We start from the raw sequence: 12,751 nt of genomic DNA on the forward strand, positions 1-12,751 counted from the left end.
ATTATAAATATATATATATTTTTTATTTTCTTTCCTGTTTTATTCACGCGTTAAATTCTGAATTTACCATTTTTTCCAGTAAATTATGAAAAAAAAAAATTTATTTTTAATAAATTTTCTTACGTATAAAAAAAATTGTTAATTTCTTTATTTTTTTAATAAAGAAAATCTAAAGCACTTTTAAACTTGAACAGTTAATGGTTTTTTGTCAGCTCTAGCAAATTGTAAAAATAATTGCTCTAATGTTGCTGAGAGTATTGAATAATCTTCAATACAATTGTACTTTTCTTTTAATTGTTGCATTACACTGTACATGGTTTTCCATTTTGTTCTTGAATTGGTAATATGATAAGTTATATAACCCTGTTAGAAAATATTTATTAATTAACTATATAATTGTGGTGAAAAAGAAGATCAATCCATCCAAGTCAAGATAGAAATAAAACACTTCAATTATTTTATTTTTTTTTTGACAATTAAACCATTCTCATCAGAACTAGTTTTATTTTTATATAAAAAATATTTTTCAAAAATTAATTATAATGCAGAAAATATTAAGAAGTACTGCGTAAAAAGATATTTAGAATATACGTAAAATTATTAAATCTTATCGGCACTGTTGCGTCAGATTAACTGAAGAATTGTGAGTGATCGAACAATTTATAGACAAAAAATATATTTCGAGCCACGAAATCTAGTGGCGCACGATCCACATTATTTTTGTATGTACATTATTCTCACACTGACCTTCTCTATTTCCTTGAAAAATTGAGACTTTCATTTGAACTTTATGCTTATAAAATTTTTAAATTCTATTTGAACTATAATCACTTTTGTAAAACCTTGACTTTTTTAGAAATATAACTTGGCTTAGATGGATTAATTTTATCATTAAACTGTTATTAATTCTCAATAAATTTAAGAAATAATTTTTTTTTTAATTTCTCAAATAAAATATTTGAAATATTTTTAATACTCACAACATGTTCATCGCGATGTTCACACTCTAATAAATTTTCAATCTCCTTTTTGATATTTTGCACATCTTCATCAGTTCTTTCTGGATTTAATTTTATATTTATATCAAAACCAGCACCGAATTTTTGTTTTAATTGTTCACTTGGACCAATACAAACAAATTGACCGTTTACCATTATTACCAATCGATTGCAAAGAACTTCACATTCTTCCATGCTAAAGTAAATAAAAATTTAAAATTTATTTTCTAAAATGGTAGAATTGATTTAATTTTAATTAAAACAAAAAAATAATAATAATTGAAGACATCTTTTTTTTTACCTGTGAGAAGTGAGAATAATTGATTGTCCTCCTAATTGACAGGATTTAATCACGTGCCACATATATCTTCGTGCTGCTGGATCAACTCCAGTTGTAGGTTCATCCATTAAAACAAGATTAGGATTACCAATTAAAGCAATTGCGATACTTAATCGACGTTTATTTCCACCGCTGTACGTTCCACTTGGTTGTTTCGAACAACGATTTAATTCTAAAAAAAATGAATATTTTTAAAAAATTTAAATTTATTATTTTTTTTTTTAATATTTACTCAATCTTTTTATCCAATTTGCAACTTCAATTGATACAAGACTTCTTGGTACACCTCGGAGTAATGCAAATAATTTTAAATGATCTTCAGAATTCAATGAATTAAGGAGAGCAGAATTTTGTGGACAGTATCCCATTTGAGATAAATACTGTAAGTAAAAAAAAGTAGATATTTAAGAAAATGATGTTCTATAAAAAAGATTTTCTAACTCTAAAATAATATACCTCTCGCCTATTTTTTGAAATGTCTTTTCCATTTAAATACATAATACCACTGTTGGGAAATTCTTCACCAGTAAGCAATCGAAATGTTGTACTTTTTCCAGCACCATTAACGCCTAACAATCCAAAACATTCCCTTTTCTTTACACTGAAACTAATTTTCTTCACTGCAGCAAGATTTCCATAAGATTTACTTAATTCGTATGCCAAATAAATTGAATGATTTTCTCCATTACCATTCAAAAAGAAATTATTTCTTTGCGTTTGCAAGGTTTCGCCTGTAAAAAAAAAGGAAAATTATTTTTTGTTCTAATTATATTTTCTAATTGAAAAAAAAATACTTTACCTTGCTTATTTAATTTTTTAATTTCATTAGCAACATAAATCTCCTCTGCTTTTACTTGATCGTCTAATTTATCATTAACATTGCCTTGCACCTTTTTTTTAAGCATCATAAATAATTTTTGAATTAATTTATGTTCCAATATGACAACAATGGCGAAATAAAGAAATGAAGTGAGACACAAGTATAATATACTTTCTTCTAAACTATCATATTTTTCGAAATTATTAAAATACGGAAAATATTTTTCACAAACTCCATCCGAACAATTGAGAGCTGTAAAATTTAAATTCAAAGAAATTTTTAAACACACATTACATTTTCATTGTAAATGAAAAGAAAAAATTTATCGACATTGAATAAATAAAAATAAATTAATAATTAATAAATACAATTAAAATAAGATCATACCACAACAATCGTGTTTTTTAGAAGATCGGCAAACAATATCTAAATAGTATTTTGGTATTTTTCGACAGTCAGCATTTTTTTTTGCAGTTTCAAAGAAAGAATGTTGTCCATAAAAGAAGCTTACAGACGGTATCAACATAAAAAACTTTTTTTCAGTTACTCGTTGATCCATAGCTTTCTTCAAGTCACCAGAAGTTGATAACATAATTACAAAAATAATTGCTTCTAATGCAACTGAAAAATTTTTAAAGTTCCATTTTTAATTTTTTAATTTTTTTATCATTTATAATAATTTGAACATTCTAAAAATTATTTTAATATACTCACCGATTAATGGAGGTAAAATTGTTAAGATAGTTATGATAATGTTAGTTTTTTTCTTCCAAAAACTGAATATATAAACAAACGGCAGCATATTAAATGCAAATAATATCAATAAGAGAAACATTATACCTGTAAACATAAATTATTTTTTATATAAAATATTAAATAAAATAAAAAGATTCAATTTAAATTTAATAAATAAAATAAATTATAAACTTACTTAATTCAGTTCCATGAAATAATTGTAGATTATCATTGACATCCATTATATAAAGTCCAATTAAATAAATAATAATTGTGAATAAAAAGAAAAGAATATCAAATAAGAAAAAACTTCCCCAATATAAATAGGACGTAACTCCTGTCATTCTTTGAAGTTCTTTTAATCCAGTAATTGCTTCTTTTAATGGTTGAATTACATAGAGAGCAAAAGTTGAACATAGACAAAAAAGTAACAAAAATGCTCTCACATAATTAAGAACAATATCCGTTTGATTAAATTTATAATTATATTTTAAAGGAAGTTTTTGTCTTGACACATCAATTTGATATTCATTGCCAAGCAATTTTTTGAGAATCGTGTTAGAAATCAAATTCATTGCTATCGGCACATTCTTATTGTGAAATTTTGAATATAAAGCATTCGCATTTTTAATTAAAGAATTATTATCAATGTTAAACTGTGCGGCAACAATTAAATTATTTCGATATTCGTTATAATTTTCTTTACCAAACTTCATAATAGCTAAAACAAATTAAACATAAATTATAATTCAAAAAAAAAAAAAAGATCAATAATTTTAATTTCAAACGTTTATAATTAAAATCGAACCTTCAGTGATATTGCCATGGATTTGTGTAGTTTTTCCATATAAATTTTCAACTATCTCTTTATATTTTTGTCCATAACCATCATCATTCGAAGAATAGAAAGCTTGAGGATTATTGTAGCTATCGAGTCGAAAGGAAACTTTCTCCAAATCTTCAAAGCTATTGAATGTCGATTGAAGTGTAAAAATACTAATTATAGGAATGATAATCTGTGAAAATTAAAAATATCTCAATATCCTAATAATAAATAATTATTTTTTTCTTTAAAATAAATAAATTCATACCATGAATAAATGTGTAAATATGTTTTTTCTCATGAATAAAAATTTTTTCAAAATAAGCGCAATGAATGATTGCCAGAAACGTTGAAATCCTTCAACGTTGTCAATTTTTTCTATAGAAAAATTTTCATCTTCCAAATTTTCATTATCCTCTTTTGTTGCCCTTTAATTAAAGAAAAAGAAATTAATTTTTATAATTACAGAAAATTATATAATTAATATCTCAAAAGAATATTTAAATAAATAATTTATTATGAATACCGAAGGAAAACTTGTTCCAAAGTTATTAGCGAAACACTAATTCCATTAATTCCTAAATTTTCTTTTTCTTGTTCAATTCTGTCCAAAACATCGGGCAATCGATTAGTGAAAGGAACACTGAAAACCATTTTTCCAGCATCAGTATTTATTAATCGACTTTCCTCCGGTAGTTGATTTTTAATTTCGTCAATGTCGTATTCCTCTTCTGTAGACAACGTTACTTCCATGTTACCTTCGCCTAATAAAAAGAAATAAAAAAGAAATAAATAAAAAATCAAAACACATTAACGTAATTATTGTAAAATAAATTAACCGTAATATTTTTTCAGGAACAAAGGTGTGCCGTAGCTTTTTAATTTTCCTAATTCAATAATAGCAGTTCTATCGCTAAGAATATCTGCCTCTTCCATATTATGTGTACTTATCAAAATCGTTTTCTCTCCTCTCATTTTCTAAAAAAAAAAAAAAATTATTCCCTATTAAAATTATATATTTGTTTTATTAATTTCATTTGTATTAAAAAAAAATCTTTGACATAATAATAAAATAACTAATTTTCTACTCTACCAACAAGATATCCCAGACTTCTCTTCTTGATTCTGGATCCATTCCAGATGTGGGTTCGTCTAAAATTAATGTCTGAAAATAATTAATAATTTATCTCCTTTGTTGTAAAATTAATTAACTAGTGTAAAAAAAAACTTACCGAAGCATCACCTATTATTGACATTCCAAGGCAAACTCTTCTCTTTTGACCACCAGAAAGTTTAGGAGGTAATTCATTTCTTTTTTCAAAAATCTTCAAACTCTTCATTAGGCTATCAACTTCATTTTTTATATTAGCCCTTGATTTGTTTTTACTTTTCAACTATTTTTTTTATAACGATAAAATTGAATTATTTTTTTTAATTGTATTTCAATTTAAAATTTATAATGTAAAATATTTACCATACAGAAGAATTCTAATTGTTCAAAGACATTCAAATCGGGAAAAAGAATATCTTCCTGTGGACAAAGTCCCAAATCAGTAACAATTTTATCCATTTCATTGGCAATATTTTTTCCCTTTATAAGAACTGTTCCTTCTGTTGGACTCAATAAACCTAAAAAAAAATATTTTTTTAGTTTTTTTTTTTAAATCTACTTATTGCAAATATTGATTGACAAAAAACCTGTTAAAATTGACATCATTGTTGTTTTTCCAGCTCCATTATGACCAAGTAAAGCTGTTATTTCACCCTCATACAAATCTATAGAAATTCCATCTAAAGCTTGTTTTTTCTGTAGGGAAAATAAAATTATATAATAATTTATAAACAATAATGTTTAATTATTTTTTAATGAGAGAAATAATAAAAATAGTTAACTCACCGCATGATTAATCCAACTGGTAATATATGTTTTCTTTAAATCACGAATTTTAATACCAGGAACATAAACATCTTTTGAAACCGGTTCGAAAAGTATATTTTCACTATTATAATTGACATCACAAATTTTTCCCCGAGAAGAATTTTTCTTTAGCGTTAAAAACTAAAATTTTGATAATTATTATATTATTAACAAAATTTAAATTATTATTAATTAAATTTTAATTCAATTATACCTTCAAAAAGTAAAATGGATGTTTGGCAACTCCATATTTTCCTGGGAAAATTGCAGAAACATATAAAGCAAGGAAAAAGTGAATTATTGTACCAAGAATTGAAAATATTAACATGACTCCTAAACTTCCAGCAGCAGAATAATTAATATCTCCAACCACAAACATATTATTCCAATTTACTCCTTCCACTGAAAAAAAATAAATTCAATTTTAATTATTAATCTAAATAATCAAAAATTAACAATTTTTTTTTTTGAAAATTCTTACATTTTTTCTCGTAAATATCAATTTCCTCGTAAGTTCGAAATAGAATCATATTAGGAAACAATATTCCCATATATGGTATTGCAGTGAATTTGTTTTGAAAAATAAAATATGTTTGAAGTCCAAATGTTCCGAAATAAAAAAAATTTTTCGCCAATGCTCTAAGGATAGCTGAAAAAAATAATTTATTATAATAACAATCAATAAAACTACTAAATTTATAATTACAAAGCAATAAAAAAAAAAGAAAATTTAAATATTTCTATACTTTACATTTTGAAAAATACGAAGAAACGTGATAACCAAAGGACAAAATATGAAGTATATTAAGAAAATGCATTATCGCCACTAAAATAACATTTCCATAATGCAAAAATGGTTGACATGATACAAAGCATATACTGAGTAATATAAGACGTGGAATAATATAAAGTATGCTAAATAATAATCCACTAATTAGCCAACTTAATAAATTTTGATAATTTTTTACTCCATTCATTGCCATTAAAACCTGAAACATTATTTTTATATTAAATTAATAAATAATAGATATGTTTGCTAGTTTTTTTTTAGAAAATAAAAAAGAAAATTAATACAGTACATTTACTCCCAACATTTTTTCTTGTGCAGGGTAAGTTGTTTCCACATTAAGCTGAATTGAAAATGCAACAACTGCAACCATCGCGTACATAAATTTCATATAAAAATCAATGTCAGGTTTTTCTTCTTGGTGTGCTGGTGAAGGCATTTGTTGCATAGAAATCTAAGTAATAAAAACCAGTTCAAAAAAACAAAATAAATTTTCAAATTTAATTAAAATAAACAGTACAATTTTTTTTAAGAATTAAATTACTTATATTTATAGTTAATTTTATATAAATAATTTTTTTCAAGTACTTACATTGGTTTCCAATAATGGATTATTCATTTTAATTTGTAGGAACGATTGATCAAGACACATTTGTTCTGGTATGAAAGTTTGATATGTAAGAAAATTATCATCATACCATGAATAAATATATTCTGGTCTAATAGTATAGGACAATAATTTACTATTAATATCCGAATTTTTGAAAATAATAGCCTCAACGTTTGAAAAAGTACCATCATCCACCAATGAAAAATATTTTTTCAACAGCTCATTTTCAGAAGTAAATCCATGTATTTCTGTAATAAGTAATTGAAAATTATTGGAAAATTAGGAAAAAAATTTCAAAAATATTAAAGAAAAATAAACATTTACTTTCAGTAGGATACGTTAAACATTTGGCAGTAAGGTTCATCAAATTTACAGTTAAATTATTTATTGGTGCATAATATAAATAAGTATGTCTGTATTTCATTGTATAAATCATGTCTTCTTTTGACAATATTGGATAATATTTGTCCTTGGCATCGGGGATGTTTCCTCCTGGGTTATTATTATTGATAGTATATTTTGAAATATTGTCTCGGGAGATTTGAGTCAATCCAAATATAAGTAAAGGAATTCCAATTTGAATTAATGAACTAACTAACCAATGTCGTCTTCGAACAATAAAATTTTTCCACAAGAGCAATATAAAAACTCTCCATCCACTAGCCATGTTTATTTATAATTATTCTTCTATTTTTTATAATTGCATCTCTGAAACTGAAATTTTTTTTTTTTATTATTAAAAAACAAAACAAAACTAAAAAATTAAATTTTAATTACACAAACTTCATTACCATTATTTTGTTTTAAAATTAATTATTAATTATTAATTAAATTAAATTTTTCTTTTATACAGCAATAATCAGATTGATGTGTACAAAATTTCATTTTTAAATAAACGATAAATTGAAGAATGTGTTTAAATTTGATTGGTACAAGAGAAATTTACATTTATATCACGTTTTAAACTGAATATTTATTATTTGCGATAAATACTGAAAAACTATGTTTTTATTATCCTAGAAATAGTAATATATATAGTACTTCATACAAATTTTATACTTACATGAAAGATAAATTTCGTTTTTATACTTTTTAACTATTTACACACTAATAGAATTTTCAAAAAAATGGTCAGAAAACTATTTTATTCTATTTTTAATAAAATTTAAAATAATAACATTTATTTTAAACATTTAAACCTCTAATACATAAGTTAAAATTTCACTTGGCTAGCAAATATTGTCTGCTAATTGAACAGATAAAAACCAGTTTATCAAAATACTATTAATGAATCATACTGTTATCTTTGTTATCAAATCGAAGTGATAATTTAGAATATATAAGTTACACAATGACAAATTTTGTTTATTTTTGTATAATTTGTAATTATTTAATAATATCAATACGAAAATTTAATACAAATTATATATTTAATTCTTCCATATGTATATATATTGTATTATTTTAAATCGATTTTTGGAAGACAGGTGAATAAAACACATTCACATATGTAATGACATGTGAATATGTTTTATTCACCTGTCTTCCAAAAATTGATTTAAAATAATACAATATCAATACGAAAATTATTTACATTACATGAATATTATTAAAAAAAAGTATCTAATAACAATAAATATAACGATATTTGGATTTAAAAATATTCAATTTAAAACTTTTAAAAGTAACGAATATCTTATCGTAAATATAAGATTAAAAAATTCTTAAAATTTAAAAATTTAATCTTTTTATTTGTACATGATAAAAGAATACACTTTATTGTAAGTTATTCCTTGAAATTTTTTTATCAAGTACAATAAAAGAAATTATCGACAAATTTATATATTTTCTATTTATATTTTTTATTTATTATATATAAATTTAAAACTTTAAAAAGGCAAAGTAAAATTAATATTTACGATGAGGTTTACTTAAATATATAATTTATATTTTATAAACATACCATACGCACCGTGCAGAGTCTACAAATTAACTGAAGAGACATTGATTCATACTTTTACTTGTGAGGAAATGAAAAATGATATCAATATACAAATGACATCACATACCAAAAAAAATGAAAGGAAAATGTGATAACAATTAACAAAATCGTTTTATGTAAAAACCTGAAAGATGTACATTCATTTTTAATTTATAATTTCATGTTTACAACAGAAAACAAAAATATAAATTATTAAATAAGAAACACTTACTTGAATAGTATAATCTATTTCTTTTAATAATAATAATAATCACTGACTAAATTTTTCTAAAATAATTTTTTAGTGACAATCGTGACAATGATAATAAATGTTTAATTTATAAATGTCAAAAATGACACCTTGAATGTTGGAGGTTATGTTTTTATTTGATGATTATGCGTATTACGTTGTCAATAGCAACTATTTATATAGCATATTCAAAAAAGAATTATGACATTAAAATTAAACAATTTGTTTATTATGTATTTTCTTTCAAATAAATTACAAATATCAACAATCAATTGACACAACGTGGACAAATCAACAACTATAGAGATATATATATTGAAAGAGCGGCAAAATTTGAATTGAACAGTGCCCTCTAGAGGGATAAAATTAAGCCAATAGAATTTCTTGTCCACTCCCCACTTTTTCCGTTGCATTATTGTCAAATATGGCGGATTAAAAGACGTTGTAAATAATACATGGGACAATTTAATATTTAATAAAACATTGTAAAATGTGTAGTTAGTGACAGTGATTTAATTATTAGTTTAGATTACAATGTGAGTAAGTGTAACTAATAAAATTTTGGTATAATTTAATTGAATAGTGTCATTGAAACACAAAATCATAAGCAGCTGTATCGAGCGTCTTTGATGTTTCGTCATCGGACGAATTTCTCGTCAATAAATAGGTATATTTTAATAATTATTAATTTTTAATTAAACAAGTGTTGTTGTCAAACAAATAAACGAAAATAAACCATGAGTACTTTATGTGTTTTAACGCGGTTTCGATTATTCGAGAATGATAAAACGGACAATTGTTGCCATCATTTGTAAATGGCAGCAACAAAGACTGTCAATTTCGAAGTGTATAGTTTGACAATACTCGAGCTCGATATCGAGGAATAAATTATTATAGTGAACGGTGAGATGAAGTAAAAAGAAGGAGGATGATGATGGGCGATCAGTTTCGTAGCAAAGTGGAGCAATACTCACCAAAGTCTTCACCGAGGGGTGCTCGCTCCCCTGTTGTTTCTCGTCAAGACTCGACTGGGACCCTTAAAACGACGATTTCTCTAGGCAAAAATCCCTCCATCGTCCACAGTGGGCCTTTCTATTTAATGAAAGAACCCCCTGGTAAGTATTTCATTTATTTTCATTTACTTATTAATATAGGGTTATCGAACTCTTTCACACATAAGTTCAATGTCCTAACCTCACTTTCTCTCAAGCAAAAATGGGAGCAATATTGTGTTAGCTCACTTTAGACCAATTCTTCACTGGATTATAAATTTATTTTTCTTAATTGTATTTATTAAGCTGAATTAAAAATTATGAGAAAAAAAAATCTTTTTTTTTAAGGGGAGAGCGAACTCACAGGAGCTACGAATTTGATGGCCTATCATAGCCTCGAGCATACTTATAGTAAATTTAGCGGAAAAAAGCTCAAAGAACAGCTCTCTTCATTTCTTCCCAATTTACCTGGTATTATCGACACTCCTGGCCATCAAGATAACAGGTATAAATTTATCTAGTTTTTTTTCTCAATTTTTTTTTCTATTTTCATCTAACAATTAATTAATTTTTACAGTTCGCTTCGTTCTGTAATAGACAAACCCCCAATTTGTGGTAAAGAACTTTTACCATTAACGAGTGTACAACTCGCTGGTTTTAGACTTCATCCTGGTCCAGTAAGTAAAATTTATAGAAATTTTTTTAACTTATTTATCAAATTTTCGTATTTAATTCAATTAATAATTTATAAAAATTTACAGCTTCCCGAACAGTATCGATATATAAATCAAGCTCCTCAGAAGAAGCATAAAAATAAACATAAAAAGCATAAGCATAAACCTGGAGAGGTTCCTGGTGGACAGGAAACAACTACCACCGACATTGGTGGTACGGATACACATGAAAAGAAACACAAGAAACAAAAGCGTCACGACGAGGAGAAGGAGGCACGAAAGAAGCGTAAAAAAGAGAAGAAAAGAAAAAAACAAAAACACAGCCCTGAATATCCTGGTGGATTGACACCTTCTCAACATTCTAACTCGTGATCTCAATTTTCCGTTTCTTGGCTTATCGAATATGGACGCGACGCTCTTGTAGGATAAGTAAAAAAAAAAAAAAAAAATATCTTCGTTTTCATTTTGAAAAAAAAAATAAAATAAAAACTACTTATAGTTCTCGTTTGTCGATCGCAGACAACGAAATCTTGTATGGAGAATTTTTTTTCTCTCTTTTTCGCGAGATTAACGCCGTTTTCATTCCATTGAAAAAGGAAAAAAGAAAAGTATTTCTTTCTTCGAATTTTTTTTTTCTACTTTGGAATCGGCGAGACTTTAGTTTAAAACAAAAAATCGAATTACGTTAATCGTAATTTAATCAGAAAAAAAAAGTAATCAAATTTCATCTAAACTTTTTCTACAAATTCTTGTTAGAGACAGCGAAACTGAACTCATTTTTATAAGAGCTCTTATTTTTATACTAAAATCACACATAAATTATTACTATTTTAATTTCTCCGATTTCTTCATTTTGAAAAACTAGCGTCATCTCCAATGCTCAAGTAAAAAAAAAATTATTTTCTTTTTTTTTTTTCTTGTATAAAAAATTATTCAATGATACTTTTACTCTGGAAATTTACAACTTTTTTTTTAAAAATAACTTTTTTTAAAAGAAAAGTATCCAAAGTATAATTTCAATTGTAAACTTACTGTAATTATTTTTCTTCATTATATAAATATATAAATAAATATATACGTGAATCCTGAAAAATAATAAAATGGATTCACAATTTAGTGCAAAAATACAATGCATAACATAAAAGATAACTATCAAGAAATAACTTTTGTTATCATGTATTTATATATGATGAGTGAGTGAATTGTAGCCATTTACTGCACGTAATCATTTGCAAACAGGACTTTGTCATGTTACTTGTAGTATTTATAATGGCGAAAATGTGAATAAAATAGTTTAATAGAATTTAAATATTTTATCTCTAATTTCATTTTTTTTTTACAAAAAATAATTTAAAAAAAAAACACTTAATCATCGCCAAATGTTAAAGAAAATTATTAAAATTATCATTGTCTTAAAAATCAAAATGAGCAATTTTATAACAACAGTTGATTAATTAATTCTTTTAATTTTGTTTATTAAGGAAAATAATAAAAAAAAGTATGTTTTTAATTCCATTAAAATGTAAATTATCTAGTAAAATATTATCATATAAGGAAAATTATAATTGATAATTCTACTTTGTAGAAGTTTTTACAAAATTTCCATGACATTGGAAATAATTACTGTTTTAACAATGAAATTATTTATTTCCGTTGTCATAAATTGTCACGTGGATTATTAATTTTTTTAAAGTGTACTTGAAGGGAACTATTTTTTTACGAGTAGAATCAAATTTATTTGTACAATTTTTTTATTTTTGGAATGAAAAACAAAATTTTAAATCGCGATTTCATCAGTTAACGTCACTTGATGAACGAAAAAT

At 24.8% G+C, this 12,751-nt stretch overlaps 2 protein-coding genes across 4 annotated transcripts; one reads left to right on the top strand and one right to left on the bottom strand.

The window, feature by feature from the left end:
- Window positions 1-128: 128 nt before the first annotated feature.
- LOC127283317 (phospholipid-transporting ATPase ABCA3-like) lies at window positions 129-9,456 on the bottom strand. 3 transcript variants are annotated; one of them, XM_051308094.1, is made up of 26 exons: window positions 9,245-9,456; window positions 8,995-9,157; window positions 7,356-7,745; window positions 7,014-7,279; window positions 6,714-6,875; window positions 6,386-6,623; window positions 6,116-6,283; window positions 5,849-6,036; window positions 5,614-5,775; window positions 5,415-5,523; window positions 5,191-5,345; window positions 4,949-5,110; window positions 4,810-4,881; window positions 4,556-4,694; window positions 4,243-4,480; window positions 3,985-4,144; window positions 3,702-3,909; window positions 3,090-3,614; window positions 2,873-2,998; window positions 2,546-2,779; window positions 2,138-2,410; window positions 1,795-2,069; window positions 1,571-1,718; window positions 1,300-1,510; window positions 981-1,194; window positions 129-363 (listed from the first exon to the last, which is right to left on the bottom strand). In XM_051308094.1, exons 3-26 carry the CDS (start codon window positions 7,696-7,698, stop codon window positions 181-183), a joined length of 4,959 nt encoding a protein of 1,652 aa, XP_051164051.1. In that variant the 5' UTR covers window positions 7,699-7,745; window positions 8,995-9,157; window positions 9,245-9,456; the 3' UTR covers window positions 129-180. The 3 variants fall into 3 exon arrangements, with proteins under 3 accessions (XP_051164051.1, XP_051164052.1, XP_051164053.1); XM_051308095.1 differs by lacking the exons at window positions 8,995-9,157; window positions 9,245-9,456 and adding an exon at window positions 8,095-8,276; XM_051308096.1 differs by lacking the exons at window positions 8,995-9,157; window positions 9,245-9,456 and adding an exon at window positions 7,823-7,846.
- A 206-nt stretch (window positions 9,457-9,662) lies between these two features.
- On the top strand, window positions 9,663-12,237 carry LOC127283327 (mediator of RNA polymerase II transcription subunit 19). Its single transcript, XM_051308112.1, has 4 exons — window positions 9,663-10,377; window positions 10,603-10,759; window positions 10,832-10,931; window positions 11,016-12,237. The coding sequence occupies exons 1-4, from the start codon at window positions 10,191-10,193 to the stop codon at window positions 11,298-11,300; spliced, it is 729 nt and encodes a 242-aa protein (XP_051164069.1). The 5' UTR covers window positions 9,663-10,190; the 3' UTR covers window positions 11,301-12,237.
- Window positions 12,238-12,751: the final 514 nt, after the last annotated feature.

This window comes from Leptopilina boulardi, unplaced genomic scaffold (assembly GCF_019393585.1).
Source record: "Leptopilina boulardi isolate dan_hultmark-lab unplaced genomic scaffold, ZJU_Lbou_2.1 LbouV2_31, whole genome shotgun sequence".
In the NCBI taxonomy this organism is placed as follows: Eukaryota; Metazoa; Arthropoda; class Insecta; order Hymenoptera; family Figitidae; genus Leptopilina; species Leptopilina boulardi.